The sequence below is a fragment of the Lynx canadensis genome, chromosome F1, assembly GCF_007474595.2.
Source record: "Lynx canadensis isolate LIC74 chromosome F1, mLynCan4.pri.v2, whole genome shotgun sequence".
In the NCBI taxonomy this organism is placed as follows: Eukaryota; Metazoa; Chordata; class Mammalia; order Carnivora; family Felidae; genus Lynx; species Lynx canadensis.
In genome coordinates, this window is record NC_044319.2 from 36,523,918 (window position 1) to 36,546,183 (window position 22,266).

At 36.9% G+C, this 22,266-nt stretch overlaps 1 protein-coding gene across 2 annotated transcripts in view; it reads right to left on the minus strand.

The window, feature by feature from the left end:
- DENND1B (DENN domain containing 1B) overlaps nt 1-22,266 on the minus strand; it is a 267,622-nt gene that overhangs the window by 180,917 nt on the left and 64,439 nt on the right. For both annotated transcript variants that reach the window (XM_030301760.1, XM_032591871.1), the window contains exon 3: nt 7,412-7,455. In XM_030301760.1, coding sequence (XP_030157620.1) covers nt 7,412-7,455 — 44 coding nt within the window. The remainder of the gene's footprint in view (nt 1-7,411; nt 7,456-22,266) is intronic.

Consider the following 22,266-nt stretch of genomic DNA (forward strand, 5'->3'; position numbering starts at 1 on the left):
ACCAGTATATTACTGGAACATTGATTGCACTACCAAGACCTTAAAAGTGTCATTTTTGAGAAAGATGCTTGTTTAATCAGCCATGCAAAGGCATTCTGAAGGAACAAAGATTACCTGTACTTATGGAGCCTACCAAGTCCTCCGAGAAAAAGTGTCCTAATGCCTGGCTACCGGATCCAAATTGACAGGTGTTAAAGAAAGTCCCTTCCTCATACACCAGGAACCTTAACAAATTTTGTGAATCTTGAGAAGAGAAGAATTTACCAAATTTTTAGGGAGTACATGTAAAATCTGGGAAAGATATTTGCTTGGACTTAGTTTCCCTAGCTTTGGGATAGCAAGTAACAGGGGCTTTTAAAAGTCTGATCTGAAATCTTGTATGAAAACTTTAGGAAAAAGGTTAACTTTGTAGACTCAGCAATTGTTCTACACTGCACAGTTTGAAGTATGTAAGTTCACGGAGGCCTGTAGCCTAAATTAACACTCTTGCTGCACTCATGCAAATAATCAGGCCAAACCTTTAGGGACATGATTTATTTTGTTATGTAGAATAATCTTTCTTTGAAATTATTATGCTTGCAAGAGGAAGAGTAAGACTATAGGAAAAATTTGTGAAAAATTGAAATGGACCAAAAGATTACTGGTTGCTTTCAATGGGAAACAAGCCATTGCCTGACACACTCTTCTAGGGGCTCTGGGTCTTTCATTGTCTTGAAGCTATTTTACAACTCTAAATTGTAAATAAATGATAGCAATACAAATAATATTTATCCACAGACATGTCTCATAGAATAATATTTAACCACAGACATGTCTCACAGAAGGACAACTGATTTCCCTCCTCCCTCACCTTTCCCCATGTGGATAAAGCCACTTTTATGTCTATTTGTACATTTATTACAGCATTCCTAATTTGTCTATATCCTACTGAATAATATACAGCATTTTGTTCATACCTTCAATCAATTAATGAGTTTTAAAAAACTTCAAAATAAAATGTTAAATCTGTATTAGAGTCATGATTATATTTTCTTTTAAAAATTATTCTTTAACAGTAGTCTCAAATACATTTAGTCTAATGGGTAAGTAGAAAGTAAGGAAGACGACAGATATAATAAGTGCTATAATATGGAAAGCATAAAATGCCAAGGGAAGTCCCAAGAGGTACATTCAATCCAGACCTGTGACATAAAGAAAAGCCTTCTTGAAGGAAATGACCTCTAAGCCAAGACCAGAAAGATGGGCAAAAGAGAGTACAAGTAGGAGATTAGCATTTCAGACAGACTCACATGTTCAAAGAATACAAATAAATGGTACAGAAGGGAAACTAATGTCCAATATAAAATACAGACCACTTTTTAAATAGATAATGGAAAGGGAGACAGAAACATAGGAGGCTAAAGATGTAAACAAAGGACTGGAAACAAGAAAACTTGATGGTGTTAAGTTGAACCTTATCTTGAAGATGTCAAAGGGGAGTCGGCTCTGGCATCAGTGTCTGGCTTGAAATAATGGCTCTACTACTTAAGAGTTGTGTGGCTTTCACTGGGTAAATTAAGTATTTTGTAGTTCCGTTTCTTCATCTGTAAAATGGGAATTATAGTAGTCCCTTCACTTCACAGGGGCATTATTCGGATTAAATGAGCAAATACAGGCAAAGTACCTAGAAACTGCCTGGCACATTGTAAGGAACCAATGACAGCGAAAGGAGTAGAGTATTTGTTTTTTAGAGATATCATTCCACTGTCTTTTAGATCATTCTAGCTTCACTGTGGGGAATAAATTAAATAGGGACAAGAACAGAAAGAAGAGTTAGGAATATGGGAATTAAGGACAGGACCCTAGAAATAAAGAGAAGTGGAGAGATTTAGGAGACATAAACGAGCCACAAACAATAGGATTTGATGACAGATTGGCAACAGAAATTGGGTGAGGGAAAGAGAAGTAAAAAATTAATACATAAAGTCTTTGGCCTGGGAAAGAAACTTAAGTGAGAGCATTCACTGAAATAAGACCTACAAAAACAAGTACTCCAGGTAACTCACGTTACTCAGGTAACACAGCAGGCACAGTAATACAAAACTGAGTCGAGAACACAAAAAGAGGAATGCCACAAAATATCACAGAAGATAAAACACTTCAGTTGCATTATGGAAAAGGTACATCAGAGAAACAGGAAAAGGTCATCTGAGGCATGTGAAATGGCCCAGGAGCATAATGACCTGCAGTTTGTGTGAAAATAGGAAAAGTACTGCAAGACTGAAGGTAAATAAGAAGTATGACCCTAGGGTCAACTCTTCCTAATCTTCTTTCCTATCTAAAGACTGAGCAAAAGGTCTTAATGATTTCTGATGCCTTGGCCATTATTAAAAGATCATGGCTCCGTGGTCCTATGACTTCTGCTGATAGCCACCCTGAAAAAAAAAAAAGGAAATCTTAAACAGAGTTTAAGATTTTCATAAAAATAACTAAAGGGTAAAAAACTTTTGCCAGTTAAACAGCAAATACCCACTGTGGTCATCAACTAATGGCACAGAAATTTCAGAAAGTCAGAAAGCACACATCAGAGAAGAATTTTTAAATATTAGTATCTTTTATGCTATTAAATTATAAATCTTCCTGAAGGTCTATAAAGCAGTGAAATTCTCGAACTTGTTATTCACCTATAAAAATCACAGTCTACAGGAGCGCCTGGGTGGCTCAGTCAGTTAAGCATTCCACTTCAGCTCAGGTCATGATCTCACAGCTCGGGAGTTCAAGCCCCACTTAGGACTCTGTGCCGACAGCTCAGAGACTGGAGCCTGCTTTGGATTCTGTGTCTCCCTCTCTGTCTCTCTCTCTCTCTGCCCCTCCCCGGCTCGCGCTCTGTCTCTGTCTCTTAAAAATAAATAAATGTTAAAAAAAATTTTAAATGACAGTCTACATAAAGCAGTTTTATCTATGCCTCATCATAAATTAATAAACATTTGTGGCTTTGCAGTATTTTAACAAAACTATTAGTTCACACTTACGGAGTGTTTTCTACATGCCAGGCATGATGCTGAGTCCTTTACAGACTTCAGATCATTTCATTCTTATCATAATTCTGTCAGATCAGTAAAATCAGTCCCATTTTGCAAATGAGCAATTAAGAGAGATTAAGTCCCTGCCCAAAGCAACACTTCTCACAATCTATAAATATAGAGCCACTATTTAAACACAAACCTGTTTGATTTCAGGATTTATAAGATTTTATTTCTGACTCTCCCCTAAAAGTGTATTTTTCTCACAAAGACTGACTCCTCTCCTACAAGAAACATAGACTAACAATGGTCCAAAGAGGGCATGGTATGAGCTATAGAAATGTGCACCCTGAAAATAAAACGACAAGCAGAGAGTAGGGGGGATTAAGTATTCTGCAAAACAGCCTCAAGCCATTAGGCATAAAAGTGAACAACAGAGAACTAAGGGCAAAGGAGAGAGTATCTTGATAGCAGCAAAAAGAAACAAAATTACTCCTTTTATACAGAAGCCTGAACCTCTCCCAGATGTATGAAGAGATACTGCAAGTACCAGTGGCATGGATGGGCGTCTTCTGCATTCATCTTCTCAGCCAGAGCCCTCAATGTATTTGCAAAACACAAACTGGACATCAGTTCAATCTGTTTAGCAATCCTCAAACTGGTCACAGCTTCGTACTTCCCCTGGCTGTAAACACTTCTCCATTCTTCTCCAATCCCCAAACTCCCCTTCCATCACTCAGACTAGAGGTAATTCAACATTTCCTGGAGTGTCAAAAGTCAAGTTTCGTCCTCTCATCACTGTTCCTCTCTACCCCATGCCCCCCAGTACACCCCTGCATGAAGCCTCACTCTCCCCCCTTACACTCATCTTCATGTTCACTCCTAATGTAACCAACTCTTTCAGATCCCTCAGATGCCCTCAGCTGAACTACTACAATAGCTAAACTAATTTCCCTGTTTCTGGTTTCTCCCACAACCAATCCACTCAGAAACCTCTTCCAGACTAATCTTCCTAACCTACTTATTTTGTTATGTTACACTCTCCTCAAGTTCCTCTCAAGGAGCAACTCTTTAACAAGGCCATTAATGTTACCGAAACCCAGCCCCATTCACATTTACAGTTTCATCTCCTACTTCCCTCTACAAAATTCTGCACTGTACCTCCCACCACAAAAAAATCAAAACTCCTGAAATGTAATTTTGAGGTCCCACTGGCTCCTCCACCAACTAAAGAAGGAAAATACACTTGAGGAGCAGGTAATAAACCAATACCTCTGACGAACCAACAACTCTATGTAGAAGAACCAAAGGATAATGAATTGATATTATTTCTTTAGATTCAATAACACCCTGATTTGAAATTATAATGATACTGAGGGGGGGAAACTGTTATGATAAATTATTTTTTAATTTTATTTTGAGAGAGAGAGAGAGAGCGAGAGAGCACAAGTCGGGTAGGAGCAGAGAGAAGCAGAATCAGAATCCCAAGCAGGCTCCGCACCATCAGTGCAGAGCCAGATGTGGGGTTTTAACTCGTGAACCGTGAGATCATGACCTGAGCCGAGATTAAGAGTCGGAGGCTTAACCGACTGTGCCGCAAGTATTTTCAAAAGAGTTAAAATAAAATAGGTGGGTAGGATTTGGGTCAGCATTCCAAACAGAAAGAATATAGTTTAATTGCTAACAGCACATAATTTTGAATCAGACAAACTTGCCTTCAAATCTTAGCTCTGCCTCTGATAAACAGCGTGATCTCAAGCAAGTTTCTTAAGCCTCAATTTGGAGGATGATTACTATCTCCTAGCAGTACTAGGTGAATTTGAAGATAAAATGAATTATGTACCTAAGGCACACCGTATACTGCCCAATACATATTAAGAGCTAAATAAAGAGCTTTTTAATTATTATTACTACTGAAACATATCTCAGATCCAGTGAAAAGGCTATTTAGCAAGAAGCAGACAGTATATGACAATAGTAAGTAGTAAGAATGAGAAATATACATAGAGTACCTCAACCATCTGTAGTATTCAGAATATCCACCAAAAAGCATATAACAAAACCACTCTTCAAGGTCCTTGGCTAGATTCCTACATAAAGTTTGGTTCCTTTGGATATAAAGTGGTTAAACAAAATGGTATCTAAAGCTCCTTTCAGATCTAACCTTCAAAAAAGCGTGTAACTGCTGTGAATTGGAATTCTGGATGTTCATCACCATTACCTGGTTAACTGCTTTTGAAGTGTGCAAGCGCTTACTAATGTTCCACTAACCTCACAGACTTGGGGAACAAAGTAACATTTAAACCCCAAGTAAAAAATTCCTAACCACCAGCCAGTCACAAAGAGGGACAGCAACAGTTGCTCTCACTGAACAACTTACTGCAGCTGAACTAGACAAATACATGACTGCCTTCATGTGAACCCAAGGTGAGGAGTCTTCAGGTCTCCTAGGAATTCTCAGGGGCAGTTTAAGAGGGAGAAAATAAAAAACAAAACAAGATGTGACCTGAACAGGAGGTCTGTTCTTGGGTCAGTGGACAAGAAAGAATCAAGAAGACCAAAAGAACAGTATTTCAAAATGCTAAACTGAGTCAGGAAGGCTCTAATCTAACTATACATTACTTGGGAACAAACCCAATTATATGTCATATGTCCAGATCATGTCTTCACTATCGGGACTTCTGCATACTTAAGATATTTATAAATCTATTCTTTCTCTAAAGAGCTAAATCAAATTAAGAGAGCATACCCCTCTTTTTATGTGGAAAATAGTCAAGAGCTGCATTATTGAATTAATATTAACATGCCCATTTACTGATTTTTTTCAGTGTAATTTCCTAGTCTTACCCAAAGATTTTCACATGCAGAAAGCTATCCTTCCACATATCAAAATCACCTTTCTATATACTTATTTCTGAATAAACTTCTCTAAACAAATATTTTTCTGTATACTTATTTCTGGATGAATTGCTTTAAACAATATTTTTATCAGCTTTCATTTTTATAAATTATGAGAGCTGTAAGAATCATATCTGTGAACTTATGAGTAAGCTCATACTAATACCATTTTATAATTTTAAGTGATGAGATCGTTTTATCCCACTGTTCTGCAGACAAAAAAAAATAAATAAATGAATCTGCTGAGCAGAGTTCCAGAAAAGTGCCGATTTCTATAAAAGTTAAAATTGGGGGGCGCCTGGGTGGCTCAGTCGGTTAAGCGTCCGACTTCAGCTCAGGTCATGATCTCGCGGTCTGTGAGTTCGAGCCCCACGTCGGGCTCTGTGCTGACAGCTCAGAGCCTGGAGCCTGTTTCGGATTCTGTGTCTCCCTCTCTCTCTGACCCTCCCCTGTTCAGTTCATGCTCTGTCTCTGTCTCAAAAATAAATAAATGTTAAAAAAAAAAAAATTAAAAAAAATTGGTATTTAACCATGTATTATATAATTCATTTCAAAATGATAAATCTATAATATAAATTTTAAAAAATTTCTATTTACATAGATCATGTCAAAATAATGCATAATTTTGGTCAGACTAAATACTTAAGGAACTATAAAAGACTGTAATTTAAAATAAAAATGGAATAGGGGCATCTGAGTGGCTCAGTTGGTTAAAGTGTCCGACTTCAGCTCAAGTCATGATCTCACAGTTTGTGAGTTCCAGCCCCATGTCAGGCTCTGTGCTGACAGCTCAGAGCCTGGAGCCTGCTTCAGATTCTGTGTTTTCTTCTCTCTCTGTCCCTCCCCCCACTCATGCTCGCTCGCTCTCTCTCTCTCTCTCTCTCAAAAATAAACATTAAAAAAAATTTTTAAGTACAAATGAATTAAATTCATTCTGAATTCTCTCATTTTCTTTTAAGAGTCATTTTTATTAAGAAAGATAAGAGTTATGTAAAAGTAAAAAATAAGAATTTAACTTATATACGTAAATGATTCAGACATTACTGTAACAAGCAGAGAACTAAATCACGGATTTATACCTGTTACTACTTACTTCAAGTAGACAGAAATAATAGAAGGGTATTCAACAAAGTATGGTATTGTCAGGTTTTTTTTAACGGAAAAAAATTTTAAATGTTTCCAAATATATTCCATAGAGAAATCAAAAGAGTGTAAAAATATGTTGAAATTATAAACATTCAGTTCCTATTAGTTTTAATACAAGGGCTTCTTCATCACCCATCTACTTGGTAACTTTAAAAGATTTTCCAAACCAATTTGACAATAAATTTCATAAAAAAAAAAAAAAAGATTTTCCATATACATTCTGAACACATGGCTTCTTTTTCTTACAGTTGGTCAAGAGAAAATACTTATAGTAATTCATATGCTAGAGTAGTTGTTGCATTAACAGTAGTAATAATCATAGTACTCCAATTTTAAACGGTTTTAAACAATTATGTGGTTCCAACCTGGTCGCCAAAGTCCTCTGGGAATTTCCACAATACCACCGGATCTGTAAATAATTGACACACATCATTAAACAGAGGCCAGAGAACACATTTACACCAACATTCTTATAAAACTATCTTAAAATTGTCAAAGCTACTTTTAAAGTGATTTTTTAATTTTTCTTTACATATTACAGTTGATGAGGTTAAAAATAAAGTATTTTGATCTTTAAATGACCTTTAGGAACAGGAACAAATAAAATTGGTAACTTAGATTATTAAAAACCATTTCCATAACTCACTTTTTTATTTATATACTTTAAAGATTCTGAAATATGAATTTTCAGATTTAACTACACTGGACACATTACCTTTAATTTGAAAAGAAAAATATAAATGTGTTAAATATGTAATCAAATATATTATAGTTCTTAGAAATTAGACCAAGATATATCACCTTAAATTTCCATTTAAAATCCTAAATATTTAAGAACACCTATTAATGCATTATATCAATGCTTAAATATTTAAGAACACCTATTAATGCTTTATATCAAAATTCACTTTTAAGATTCCATATTTGCAACTCTATAAAGCCTTTTTTAAAATAATAGATATAAATTGGTAGGTATCAAGCTTACTTAAAATATAATTGATATCTGCAGGGCTTTTAGAGAAGTTTTTCCAATATATTTTATATACTTATTCATATATAAAAACCAATGTTATTTGATAAATATTCCCACTGGCTTTTCATTTTCATTGTTTCTCTCAATATTTCTTTTCTACTTAGTATATTAAAAATAAGCCCTTTTAATTAGCACTAATAAACATTTTGGTCATGTGCTTTTTAATTCTGTCAAAAAAAAAAAACTTCTGAATACCTATAGATGTGCTTTCCAAGGACAGTGTACAATGGATAATATTACTTCTGAAAAAGCCTTTGCAAGCTCAAGATAATGTAAATAACATGTACCACTGACACAACAGGATTTGAACTTCACTCCAAGCAAAAAGACTCAGTAGACCAAAGATATCACTTTATGCTCTCAGAGTAAAAAATTACAGTTCTATTCCATTTTTTCCACTATTTCATGTTGCTTTTATAAAAATATAGTCCAAATTTCTGTATTATATAGAATTTCTATATATTATATTTCTATATATTATAGAATATATAATTTCAAGATTTTAATTCTAAAACTCAATAATTACCTAGCAATATTTTTAGCATGAGCTACCTCCTCTTGCTGTATTACTTACTAAGTTCAAAAGAATTTTTTTCAATTGTTTTAAATTAAAAAGAAAGCATACTTTCTATAATTAACCTTTTACTTACTAAAGAATAAAAGGTTTCTACATAAGTCAATATAAATAAGAAATCATTTAAAATCATCAAGATTTAATCATCTTATATAAAAATAATGCATTATAAATTCACAAAGGTAATATTAAATGATCATGCCTTCATGTAAAACAAAGTGTATACATTTCTAAAATGAACGTGACATGCATTATAGGACACCTACAAATACTCAAGACATGGAAGATTATGTTGGAAAATACTTATGTGTAAGTGTTACATTGGAAAATATACACGTGTGAGTTAGTTTTACCAAAATGGTAGTTATTAAGATTTGAATCTCATAAAATGAAAGTGATATGATGGAATCTTCATGAAATATAAAGTTATTACTTTGATAAATGTAATACACTAATGGCCATATAAGCAAATCAATTATACAGAAATGTAAAATAGTTCTTTCTTATAATTAACAGAGTTAAAGAGTTTCAATGTGAGTATTTACAATATCCCTTCAAACAATCTCAATTTTATAGCTGTCATTTATGGAAATGTGTTTGATAAATTTTTCACATTTATGTCTTAAAACTAGAACATTTATCTTGTACAGATAATGGTTTGCCCCTGTTCACAGCATTTACCCAAGTATATTTTACTAACTCCCTTTTTCTCATCCCCCATTATACTGCTTTCTTTCTGTATCATCTGTTCTTTCACAGAGAGAATGAACAAGTGAATTCATGAAAACAGCATCTACTTGTTTATTCATTTGAAAATATCCTCTTTTCATTAAATTAAATTTACACATCAGCACTCAAAAATTTATTGTAACATAAATCCATATTTTGAAATGGATTAATTTAGATACTGCCTGTGTTGTTAGATTTATGCCATATCTGACACATCTCTGTAACAACTTTTCACGAGTACTGCAAAGGAAGAAAAAAAATGGCTCTGATAAAAACTATTATAACCTATCTTAAATTAATGCACAAAGACTGAAATTTTCTATTCCCTGAGGATTACTTTCCAGATACCAGATCCGATCTGGCAATGTTAGGTCAATTTTATGCTTATTTTATGGGTGAAAGGATGAGAACTGTTGGCAGAAATCACCACTGCTGGTGAGAACCGATATACACTGTGCTGTTCTCCTTACCCACGTCTGCCAGCAATTCAAGGGAGACTCTGTACCTTAACGTGAAAACAACCTTTGCTACCTACAATCTAGAAAACAAATAAATATGAAAGGAAGAATACTTGATTTGTACATAAATGTAGTTAATCTTTTAATTAATTAATTTATTTATTTATTTATTTTTGAGAGAGAGAGAGAGAGAGAGAGAGAGAGAGAGTGTGTGTGTGTGTGTGTGTGTGTGTGTGTGAGCAGGGGAAGGGCAAAGAGAAAGGGAGGAAAGAGAACACCAAGCAGACTCTGCTCATGCCCAAAGCCAGACATGGGGATTGAACTCACGGACCATGAGATCATGACCTGAACCAAAATCAAGAGTCAGACACTTAACCAACTGAACTACCCAGGTGCCCCAACATTTTATTTTAATAAGAGATTTTACACTGTAGTAAGGAAAATATAACATTTGTATGAAATCTGTAAATTTGGAATAAGAGTATTTAAAATATTATTTGTGCAAAACCATCACAAATATTCCAAATTCATGACTAAGGCTTTTTTTAAATGTAGGGTAAGGGGCACCTGGGTGGCTCAGTCAGTTAAGCATCTGACTTTGACTCAAGTCATGATCTTACAGTTTGTAGGTTCGAGACCTGTGTTGGACTCTGTACCAACAGCTCAGAGCTTGGAGCCTGCTTCGGATTCTGTCTTCCTCTCTCTCTCTCTCTGCCCCTCCCCTGCTTACATTCTGTCTCTCTTCAAAACTAAATAAACACTAAATAACAATTTTGTTTTTTTAATGTAAGGTGAGATAAATTCAGCAAATTTTTTTTTCCTTTTTAATCAGGTCTTTCACATTTTCTGGCCCCTAACTGAAAACAATAACTAAAATAATTTAAAATACCAGGGTAATAAAACTATGAAATTAAAACATGCAAAGAAAACTTTTTAATTTGCATAAATGAATAGCATTTACATAATTTTGTGGCATTCAGAGATGAGTATCTTTAAAAATATGTATTTATAAAATCACAGTTCAGAGACCAAATACTTTTGAAAGGTAGAATATATAATATTAGTAAGTAACTTGATGGAGTATAGCTTTCAGTGTTTGACTAACCTACCTTGCAGAATCAGAATTTTATGAATGAGGAAACTGAGGCCAAAACAAGGAGTCATAGTTATAAAGCTAGTCAATGTGAGAGACTAGAACCTTCTTAGTTGAGATATAAAAAGCAGCACTTTTAAGTAATTTCTAGAATCAATACATTTCTCTGTCCCGTTTAAGTTCAATTTATTCCATTCAAAAATCTATGCAGTGCTAAAGAAAGAGGAAAAGTCCCTGCCCTCCAAAGTCCTATAGCACACCTGGAACTCTCCAGTTTTTGTGCAAACTATTGTTTTATTTTTTTTTTAATATGAAATTTATTGACAAATTGGTTTCCATACAACACCCAGTGCTCATCCCAAAAGGTGCCCTCCTCAATACCCATCACCCACCCTCCCCTCCCTCCCACCCCCCATCAACCCTCAGTTTGTTCTCAGTTTTTAACAGTCTCTTATGCTTTGGCTCTCTCCCACTCTAAGCTTTTTTTTTTTTTTTTCCTTCCCCTCCCCCATGGGTTCCTGTTAAGTTTCTCAGGATCCACATAAGAGTGAAACCATATGGTATCTGTCTTTCTCTGTATGGCTTATTTCACTTAGCATTACACTCTCCAGTTCCATCCACGTTGCTACAAAAGGCCATATTTCATTTTTTCTCATTGCCACGTAGTATTCCATTGTGTATATATACCACAATTTCTTTATCCATTCATCAGTTGATGGACATTTAGGCTCTTTCCATAATTTGGCTATTGTTGAGAGTGCTGCTATGAACACTGGGGTACAAGTGCCCCTATGCATCAGTACTCCTGTATCCCTTGGATAAATTCCTAGCAGTGCTATTGCTGGGTCATAGGGTAGGTCTATTTTTAATTTTCTGAGGAACCTCCACACTGCTTTCCAGAGCGGCTGCACCAATTTGCATTGCCACCAACAGTGCAACAGGGTTCCCATGTCTCCACATCCTCTCCAGCATCTATAGTCTCCTGATTTGTTCATTTTGGCCACTCTGACTGGCGTGAGGTGATACCTGAGTGTGGTTTTGATTTGTATTTCCCTGATAAGGAGCGACGCTGAACATCTTTTCATGTGCCTGTTGGCCATCTGGATGTCTTCTTTAGAGAAGTGTCTATTCATGTTTTCTGCCCATTTCTTCACTGGGTTATTTGTTTTTCGGGTGTGGAGTTTGGTGAGCTCTTTATAGATTTTAGATACTAGCCCTTTGTCCGATATGTCATTTGCAAATATCTTTTCCCATTCCGTTGGTTGCCTTTTAGTTTTGTTGGTTGTTTCCTTTGCTGTGCAGAAGCTTTTTATCTTCATAAGGTCCCAGTAATTCACTTTTGCTTTTAATTCCCTTGCCTTTGGGGATGTGTCGAGTAAGAGATTGCTACGGCTGAGGTCAGAGAGGTCTTTTCCTGCTTTCTCCTCTAAGGTTCTGATGGTTTCCTGTCTCACATTTAGGTCCTTTATCCATTTTGAGTTTATTTTTGTAAATGGTGTGAGAAAGTGGTCTAGTTTCAACCTTCTGCATGTTGCTGTCCAGTTCTCCCAGCACCATTTGTTAAAGAGGCTGTCTTTTTTCCATTGGATGTTCTTTCCTGCTTTGTCAAAGATGAGTTGGCCATACGTTTGTGGGTCTAGTTCTGGGGTTTCTATTCTATTCCATTGGTCTGTGTGTCTGTTTTTGTGCCAATACCATGCTGTCTTGATGATTACAGCTTTGTAGTAGAGGCTAAAGTCTGGGATTGTGATGCCTCCTGCTTTGGTCTTCTTCTTCAAAATTCCTTTGGCTATTCGGGGCCTTTTGTGGTTCCATATGAATTTTAGGATTGCTTGTTCTAATTTCGAGAAGAATGCTGGTGCAATTTTGATTGGGATTGCATTGAATGTGTAGATAGCTTTGGGTAGTATTGACATTTTGACAATATTTATTTTTCCAATCCATGAGCAGGGAATGTCTTTCCATTTCTTTAAGTCTTCTTCAATTACCTTCATAAGCTTTCTATAGTTTTCAGCATACAGATCCTTTACATCTTTGGTTAGATTTATTCCTAGGTATTTTATGCTTCTTGGTGCAATTGTGAATGGGATCATTTTCTTTATTTGTCTTTCTGTTGCTTCATTGTTAGTGTATAAGAATGCAACTGATTTCTGGACATTGATTTTGTATCCTGCAACTTTGCTGAATTCATGTATCAGTTCTAGCAGACTTTTGGTGGAGTCTATCGGATTTTCCATGTATAATATCATGTCGTCTGCAAAAAGCGAAAGCTTGACTTCATCTTTGCCAATTTTGATGCCTTTGATTTCCTTTTGTTGTCTGATTGCTGATGCTAGAACTTCCAGCACTATGTTAAACAACAGCGGTGAGAGTGGGCATCCCTGTCGTGTTCCTGATCTCAGGGAAAAAGCTCTCAGTTTTTCCCCGTTGAGGATGATGTTAGCTGTGGGCTTTTCATATATGGCTTTTATGATCTTTAAGTATGTTCCTTCTATGCCGACTTTCTCAAGGGTTTTTATTAAGAAAGGGTGCTGGATTTTGTCAAAGGCCTTTTCTGCATCGATTGACAGGATCATATGGTTCTTCTCTTTTTTTTTGTTAATGTGATGTATCACGTTGATTGATTTGCGAATGTTGAACCAGCCCTGCATCCCAGGAATGAATCCCACTTGATCATGGTGAATAATTCTTTTTATATGCTGTTGAATTCGATTTGCTAGTATCTTATTGAGAATTTTTGCATCCATATTCATCAGGGATATTGGCCTGTAGTTCTCTTTTTTTACTGGGTTTCTGTCTGGTTTAGGAATCAAAGTAATACTGGCTTCATAGAATGAGTCTGGAAGTTTTCCTTCCCTTTCTATTTCTTGGAATAGCTTGAGAAGGATAGGTATTATCTCTGCTTTAAACGTCTGGTAGAACTCCCCTGGGAAGCCATCTGGTCCTGGACTCTTATTTGTTGGGAGATTTTTGATAACCGATTCAATTTCTTCGCTGGTTATGGGTCTGTTCAAGCTTTCTATTTCCTCCTGATTGAGTTTTGGAAGAGTGTGGGTGTTCAGGAATTTGTCCATTTCTTCCAGGTTGTCCAATTTGTTGGCGTATAATTTTTCATAGTATTCCCTGATAGTTGTTTGTATCTCTGAGGGATTGGTTGTAATAATTCCATTTTCATTCATGATTTTATCTATTTGGGTCATCTCCCTTTTCTTTTTGAGAAGCCTGGCTAGAGGTTTGTCAATTTTGTTTATTTTTTCAAAAAACCAACTCTTGGTTTCGTTGATCTGCTCTACAGTTTTTTTAGATTCTATATTGTTTATTTCTGCTCTGATCTTTATTATTTCTCTTCTTCTGCTGGGTTTAGGCTGCCTTTGCTGTTCTGCTTCTATTTCCTTTAGGTGTGCTGTTAGATTTTGTATTTGGGATTTTTCTTGTTTCTTGAGATAGGCCTGGATTGCAATGTATTTCCCTCTCAGGACTGCCTTCGCTGCGTCCCAAAGCGTTTGGATTGTTGTATTTTCATTTTCGTTTGTTTCCATATATTTTTTGATTTCTTCTCTAATTGCCTGGTTGACCCACTCATTCGTTAGTAGGGTGTTCTTTAACCTCCATGCTTCTGGAGGCTTTCCAGACTTTTTCCTGTGGTTGATTTCAAGCTTCACAGCATTGTGGTCTGAAAGTATGCATGGTATAATTTCAATTCTTGTAAAGTTATGAAGGGCTGTTTTGTGACCCAGTATATGATCTATCTTGGAGAATGTTCCATGTGCACTCGAGAAGAAAGTATATTCTGTTGCTTTGGGATGCAGAGTTCTAAATATATCTATCAAGTCCATCTGATCCAATGTCTCATTCAGGGCCCTTGTTTCTTTACTGACCGTGTGTCTAGATGATCTATCCTTTTCTGTAAGTGGGGTGTTAAAGTCCCCTGCAATTACCACATTCTTATCAATAAGGTTGCTTCTGTTTATGAGTAATTGTTTTATATATTTGGGGGCTCCGGTATTCGGCGCATAGACATTTATAATTGTTAGCTCTTCCTGATGGATAGACCCTGTAACTATTATATGATGTCCTTCTTCATCTCTTGTTACAGCCTTTAATTTAAAGTCTAGTTTGTCTGATATAAGTATGGCTACTCCAGCTTTCTTTTGGCTTCCAGTAGCATGATAAATAGTTCTCCATCCCCTCACTCTGAATCTAAAGGTGTCCTCAGGTCTAAAATGAGTCTCTTGTAGACAGCAAATAGATGGGTCTTGTTTTTTTATCCATTCTGATACCCTATGTCTTTTGGTTGGCGCATTTAATCCGTTTACATTCAGTGTTATTATAGAAAGATACGGGTTTAGAGTCATTGTGATGTCTGTATGTTTTATGCTTGTAGTGATGTCTCTGGTACTTTGTCTCACAGGGTCCCCCTTAGGATCTCTTGTAGGGCTGGTTTAGTGGTGACAAATTCCTTCAGTTTTTGTTTGTTTGGGAAGACCTTTATCTCTCCTTCTATTCTAAATGACAGACTTGCTGGATAAAGGATTCTCGGCTGCATATTTTTGCTGTCTAGCACCCTGAAAATCTCGTGCCAATTCTTTCTGGCCTGCCAAGTTTCAAAAGAGAGATCAGTCACGAGTCTTATAGGTCTCCCTTTATATGTGAGGGCACGTTTACCCCTTGCTGCTTTCAGAATTTTCTCTTTATCCTTGTATTTTGCCAGTTTCACTATGATATGTCGTGCAGAAGATCGATTCAAGTTACGTCTGAAGGGAGTTCTCTGTGCCTCTTGGATTTCAATGCCTTTTTCCTTCCCCAGTTCAGGGAAGTTCTCAGCTATGATTTCTTCAAGTACCCCTTCAGCACCTTTCCCTCTCTCTTCCTCCTCTGGGATACCAATTATGCGTATATTATTTCTTTTTAGTGTATCACTTAGTTCTCTAATTTTCCCCTCATACTCCTGGATTTTTTTATCTCTCTTTTTCTCAGCTTCCTCTTTTTCCATAACTTTATCTTCTAGTTCACCTATTCTCTCCTCTGCCTCTTCCATCCGAGCCGTGGTGGTTTGCATTTTGTTTTGCATTTCCTTTAAAGCGTTTTTCAGCTCCTCGTGACTGTTCCTTAGTCCCTTGATCTCTGTAGCAAGAGATTCTCTGCTGTCCTGTATACTGTTTTCAAGCCCAGCGATTAATTTTATGACTATTATTCTAAATTCACTTTCTGTTATATTATTTAAATCCTTTTTGATCAGCTCATTAGCTGTTGTTATTTCCTGGAGATTCTTCTGAGGGGAATTCTTCAGCTTGGTCATTTTGGATAGTCCCTGGTGTGGTGAGGACCTGCAGGGCACTTCCCCTGTGCTGTGGTGTATAACTGGAGTTGGTGGGCGGGGCCACAGTCAGTCCTGATGTCTGCCCCCAGCCCACCGCTGGGGCCACAGTCAGACTGGTGTGTGCCTTCTCTTCCCCTCTCCTAGGGGCGGGATTCACTGTGGGGTGGTGTGGCCCGTCTGGGCTACTTGCACACTGCCAGGCTTGTGATGCTGGGGATCTGGCGTATTAGCTGGGGTGGGAAGGCAAGGTGCACGGCGGCAGGGGGGGCAGGCTTAGCTCGCTTCTCCTTAGGTGATCCACTTCAGGAGGGGCCTTGTGGCAGCCGGAGGGAGTCAGATCCGCTGCCGGAGGTTTGGCTCCGCAGAAGCACAGAGTTGGGTGTTTGCGCGGAGCGAGCAATTTCCCTGGCCGGAACCGGTTCCCTTTGGGATTTTGGCTGGGGGATGGGCGGGGGAGATGGCGCTGGCGAGCGCCTTTGTTCCCCGCCAAACTGAGCTCTGTCGTCCGGGGGCTCCGCAGCTCACCCTCCCTTTGTCCTCCAGCCTTCCCGCTTTCCGAGCAGAGCTGTTAACTTATGACCTCCCAGACGCTAAGTCGCGCTTGCTGTCTGAACACAGTCCGTCAGGCCCCTCCGCTTTTGCAAGCCGGACTCGGGGGCTCTGCTTGGCTGGCGAGCCGCCCTTCCGCCCCGGCTCCCTCCCGCCAGTCCGTGGAGCGCGCACCGCCTCGCCACCCTTCCTACCCTCTTCCGTGGGCCTCTCGTCTGCACTTGGGTCCGGTGACTCCGTTCTGCTAATCCTCTGGCGGTTTTCTGGGTTATTTAGGCAGGTGTAGGTGGAATCTAAGTGATCAACAGGACGCGCGGTGAGCCCAGCGTCCTCCTACGCCGCCATCTTCCCAGAATCCCCAAACTATTGTTTTAAAGAAGGTATCCTGTAGAAACATTTGGACTGAACTTGAAAATTCACTGGCTTAATAATTGAAAAAAAAATTCTTAATGAAGAAATGGTGATGTCTCTTGAATGTAAATGAGCAAGACTCATTAAAGAAAACATGTAATTTTATTCTTCCACTGATAAAGATATAATGGTGAACTAAACAAAATCGGGTCTCTACAACTTATAGAAAATAAAGCATCTAATATATATAATGCAATAAAATTTAATGAGTATTATACTAAAAGGACAGGATACTACAGGACAACATATGGAAATCTAATCTAATTTAGAGTCACTAAGCTACTTAGGAAGGAAAGTACATGTAAATCAATGTCAAGCAAGTAAAGGATGATTTGGGTTCTAAAGTGGGCAGGGGACAACATTTCAGACTGGAGAAACAATATGCAGGAAGTCTTGGAAGTTAAGAGAAAGAACAATGCACTCTAGAAACTGGAACAAAAAACAAGTTAACTATCTAGAATGCAGAGTGGAAGGAAGAGAATGTCAAGGGATGAAGCTGGAGAGGTTAGGGCCAGACTACAGAGTTTACAATGTATGCTGGGTATCATGGAAAGCCATTAAAGCAGATGATGACATAAACCAAAATCAGAAGTAGCAACTAGACATAAATAAAGAATACAGCAAGAGCATGTGCTGTTATGAAAATCAAGGGAAGAAGTTATATCTAAAAAATTCTCAAACAAATGTGGCAAAACAGTAAGCAAGGTGACAACTAAAAAATGGTAACTATATGTAAAGCATAAAGCCATAATAAAATGAGATTCAATGGAAGGATAGGAAGGAGAAGGCAGATTCAGGAAGATTATGCAGTGAGTATGAATAAGGAAGACAGTGTATGGAGACAACTTATTTAACAAAGACTGTACAAGGAAGATGAAAGTAACAGTAGGAGGAGAGAGGGCGAGATGAAGCTAGATAGATTTGTCTCGTTGTTTTCTTTTAGAATGGTGCAGACTTGAACATGTTTAAATGATGATAGGAATTAATGAGCCAGCAGAGAGCCAAAAAGAAAAGAGATGATATCTCTGAGAAGGCAGGAAGAACGGGATCCTGATCATGATAGTGAGATGAGTCTTGGAGGGAAGCTGGAAATGTTTTCCATTATTATAAGAAAAGAGAAGATATGAACACAAGATTTTAGAATCTGTGGTGCAAAAGCAAAAGTTTTGTGTAAAAATTGCCAATTATTTTCTGTAAAGTAGGAGCAAAGCTCTCTGCTTAAGAGAGAAGTTGTTGGCGGTTTAAGGAGGAAGTGTGAAATAACTGTTTCAGGCATAGTTGAGCACTCAATTTGGTAGGCATCCAACCTAGTGTTTAATGGCAACAATGTGCTATTTCCCCATCATCATCCAACAGTTTAGGCAGAGGAGATAATTGGTAGATTCAGTCAGGGTTGAGGTTTCTGTCAGTCATGAGTGATGGAAAGAAAATTTAAACAGAAGAGTAGTTATAGATATGAATTGCTGATTTAAAGCCAATAAAAAGGGAAGTGAGGTTTTCTTTTTTCTGTAAAGTCCATTATTACTAAATGTTATACCAAGTCACGCTAATGCATTTTAAAACAGTATACTTTCAGTAAAAAAAAATCTGCTACATATATCTGAAGAAAATTGGACTGAAAAATAAGGTAAAATCAATATGTGGGGCATTTGTAATTATGAAATCAGGTGGCTGAACTTCTGGTCTTACACTAATGAATAAAAATGCTTTCGGTCTCTGATCAGAGGCAGGTATTGAAAAAGATAAAATCAATTTCCCTCCTCTCCTCCCTAACTCCTACTCCTTCCCTCCCAAGTTTATCATGTAAGTATCATTTTCTACATATGCTATTATGTAAAAAAAAAAAAGACTGAAAGGCATGGAATTAGGTAAAGACAGTGAAAACTACTTTCTCCAGCTTTATTGATAATTGACACATAACATTAAGGTGTGCAATTTGATTCAATAAACACTTATGTGAAATGTTTTATAAGGCTAATTAACATAACACACATGCTTGAATAATTACTAATTTATTGTTTTTGTTGTTGTTATAGTGAGAACATTAAAGTTCTACCCTCAGAGCAATTTTCAATAATACAATATGGTATTGTTAACTATAGTCCTTATGCTATACATTAGATCCCTGGAACTTATTCATGTTATTGTAAGTTATTGTAAGTTTGTACCCTTTGACCAACATCTCTCCCTCAGCTCCTGGCAACCACCATTCTACTCTCTCTTTCTTTGAGTTCCATGTTTTTAGAGTCCCATATGAGTGAGATCATAGAGTATATGTCTTTCTCTGACTTATTTCACTTAGAATAACACCCTCAAGATCAATCTATGTTGCTGCAAATGGCAAGATGTTCTTTTTATTTAGGGCTGAATATATTTCATTATATACATGCAGGTATATATAATATTTCACCTCACACATACACACACATATACATCACATTTTCTTTAACCATCCATCCATTGATGGACATTTAGGTTGTTTTCATATCTTGACTGTTGGGAATAATGTTGCAATGAACATGGGAGTACAAGTATCTCTTCAAGATAGTGATTTCATCTTCTTCAGATATATACCCAGAAGTGGTGTGTGTGTGTGTGTGTGTGTGTGTGTATGTATGTATGTATGTGTATATATAAATTTTTGAGAGAGAGAGAGAGAGAGAACATGAGCTGAGAAGAGAAGCAGAGGAAGAGAGAGAGAGAGAGGAGAGAGAATCTTAAGCAGGGCTTGATCCCACAACTGGGAGATCATGACCTGAGCTGAAATCAAGAGTCAGACACTCAACCGACTGAGCCACCCAGGTGCCCCTCCTCTGCCCATTTTTTAAATGAAATTATTTGGGGTTTGTTATTGTACGAGTTCTGTGTTCCATTTATATTTTGGATATTAACCCCTTACCAGATATATAAGCCAAAAACTGTATGATCTCACTCATATGTGGAATCTAAACACACATATATATATAGTTTGCAAATAATTTTCTCCCATTCTGTAGGTTGCCTTTTCATTTTCTTGATTGTTTCTTTTGACATACAGAAGCTTTTTAGTTTGAGGTAGTCTCATTTAATGATTTCTGCTTTTGTTGCTTGTGCTTCTGGTGTCATATCCAAAACATCATTGATAAGATTGATGTCAAGGAACTTATCATCTATTTTTTTAATGTTTATTTATTTTGAGAAAGAGCACATGCAAACAGGGAAGGGGCAGAGAAAGAGACAGAGAGAGAGAATCCCAAGCAGTCTCTGTACTGTCAGTGCAGAGCCCAATGTGGGGCTCAACCTCATGAAACTAAGTTCATGACTTGAGCTGAAACCAAGAGTTGGATGCTTAATGAACTGAGCCACTTAGGCACCCCTCTTCTAGGAGATTAATGGGTTCAGATCTCATGTTTAAGTCCTCAAAATCCATTCAAGTTTTTGTGACTGATGTAAAACAGAGATCTAACTTCATCCATTTGCATGTGGATATCCAGTTTTCCCAACACCATTTATTGAAAGAGACTATCCTTTCCACACTGAGTACTCTTGGCTCCCTTGTGAAGTATTTGTTGACCAAGTACATGTGGATTTATTTCAGGGCTCTGTATTCTGTTCCATTGGTCCACATGTCTGTTTTTATGCCAGTACCATACTGTTTTTATTATTATAGTTTGTAACACAATTTGAAATTTGGAAGTGTGATGCCTCTAGTTTTGTTCTTTCTCAATATTTTTTTTTTGTTTTTGGCTTTGGTTTTTTGATATTTGGGGTCTTTTGTGGTTCCCTATAAATTTTAGGATTGTTCTTCAAGTTCTATGAAAAAAATTCCATCAGGATTCTGATATTGTATTTATATCAAAATAAAAATCATCTATGACTCTATAGATGGATTTGGTTAATATGAACAAAATGTTAACAATATTAATTCTTACAATCTATGATCATGAAATATCTTTCCATTTATTTGTGTCTTCAATTTCTTTCTTCAGTGTCTTATAGTTTTCAGTGTTTTTATCTTTCATTTGATTACACTCATTTCTAAGTATTTTACTGTCTTTGATACTCGTATATACGGACTGTGTTATTTCTTTTTCAGATAGTTCACTGTTAGTGTAGAGGAATGCAACTCATTTTTGTATGCTGATTCTGCATCCTGAAATGTTTCTAAATTTGTTTATGAGTTCTAAAAATTTTTTGGTGGAGTCTTTAGGATTTCCTATATCAAGATCATGTCATCAGCAAAAAATTTGCTTCTTTCTTTCCCATTTGGATGCCTTGTATTTCTTTTCTTGTCTAACTGCTCTAGCTAAGACTTCTAGTACTATGTTAAGTAAGAGTGGTAAGAGTGGGCCTCCTTGTCTTGTTCGTGATCTCAGAGGGTAAGTTTCCACCTTTTACCACTAAGTATAATGTTAGCTGTAGGGCTGTCACAAGTATACTTTATTATGTTGTGGTATGTTCTTTCTATATCTAATTTGTTGAGAGGTTTGCTTTTTTAATTTTTAAAAAATTTTTTAAGTTTATTTTTGAGAGAGAGACAGAGAGAGTGAATGGGGGAGGGGCAGAGAAAGAGGGAGAGAGAGAATCCCAAGCAGGCCCCATACTGTCAGCACGGAGCCCGATGTGGGATTCAAACCCACATACCGTGAGATCATGACCCGAGCCGAAACCAAAAGTCAGATGCTCAACCGACTGAGCCACCCAGGTGCCCCTAATTTGTTGAGAGTTTTAATCATGAAAGATCAAACTTATCAAACACTTTTCCTGATCTGTTGAGATGATACGACTTTTATCTTTCCTTCTATTAATGTGGTATATCACATTTATGGATTTTCACATGTTGAACCATCTTTGAATCCCAGAAATAAATCTCATTTGCTCCTGGTTTTTTATCTTTTTGTTTGTTTGTTTCAAGATCTAACTGGCTTTATTAAGTGATTCATAAATTAGGCAGCACACCATCTAGCAAGTAGAGGGGAAGTCCCCGGTAAATGATCCTTTTAATGTGCCACTGATTTGGGTTTGCTACCATTTCATTGAAAGTTTTTGCATCTATATTCATCAGGAATATTGG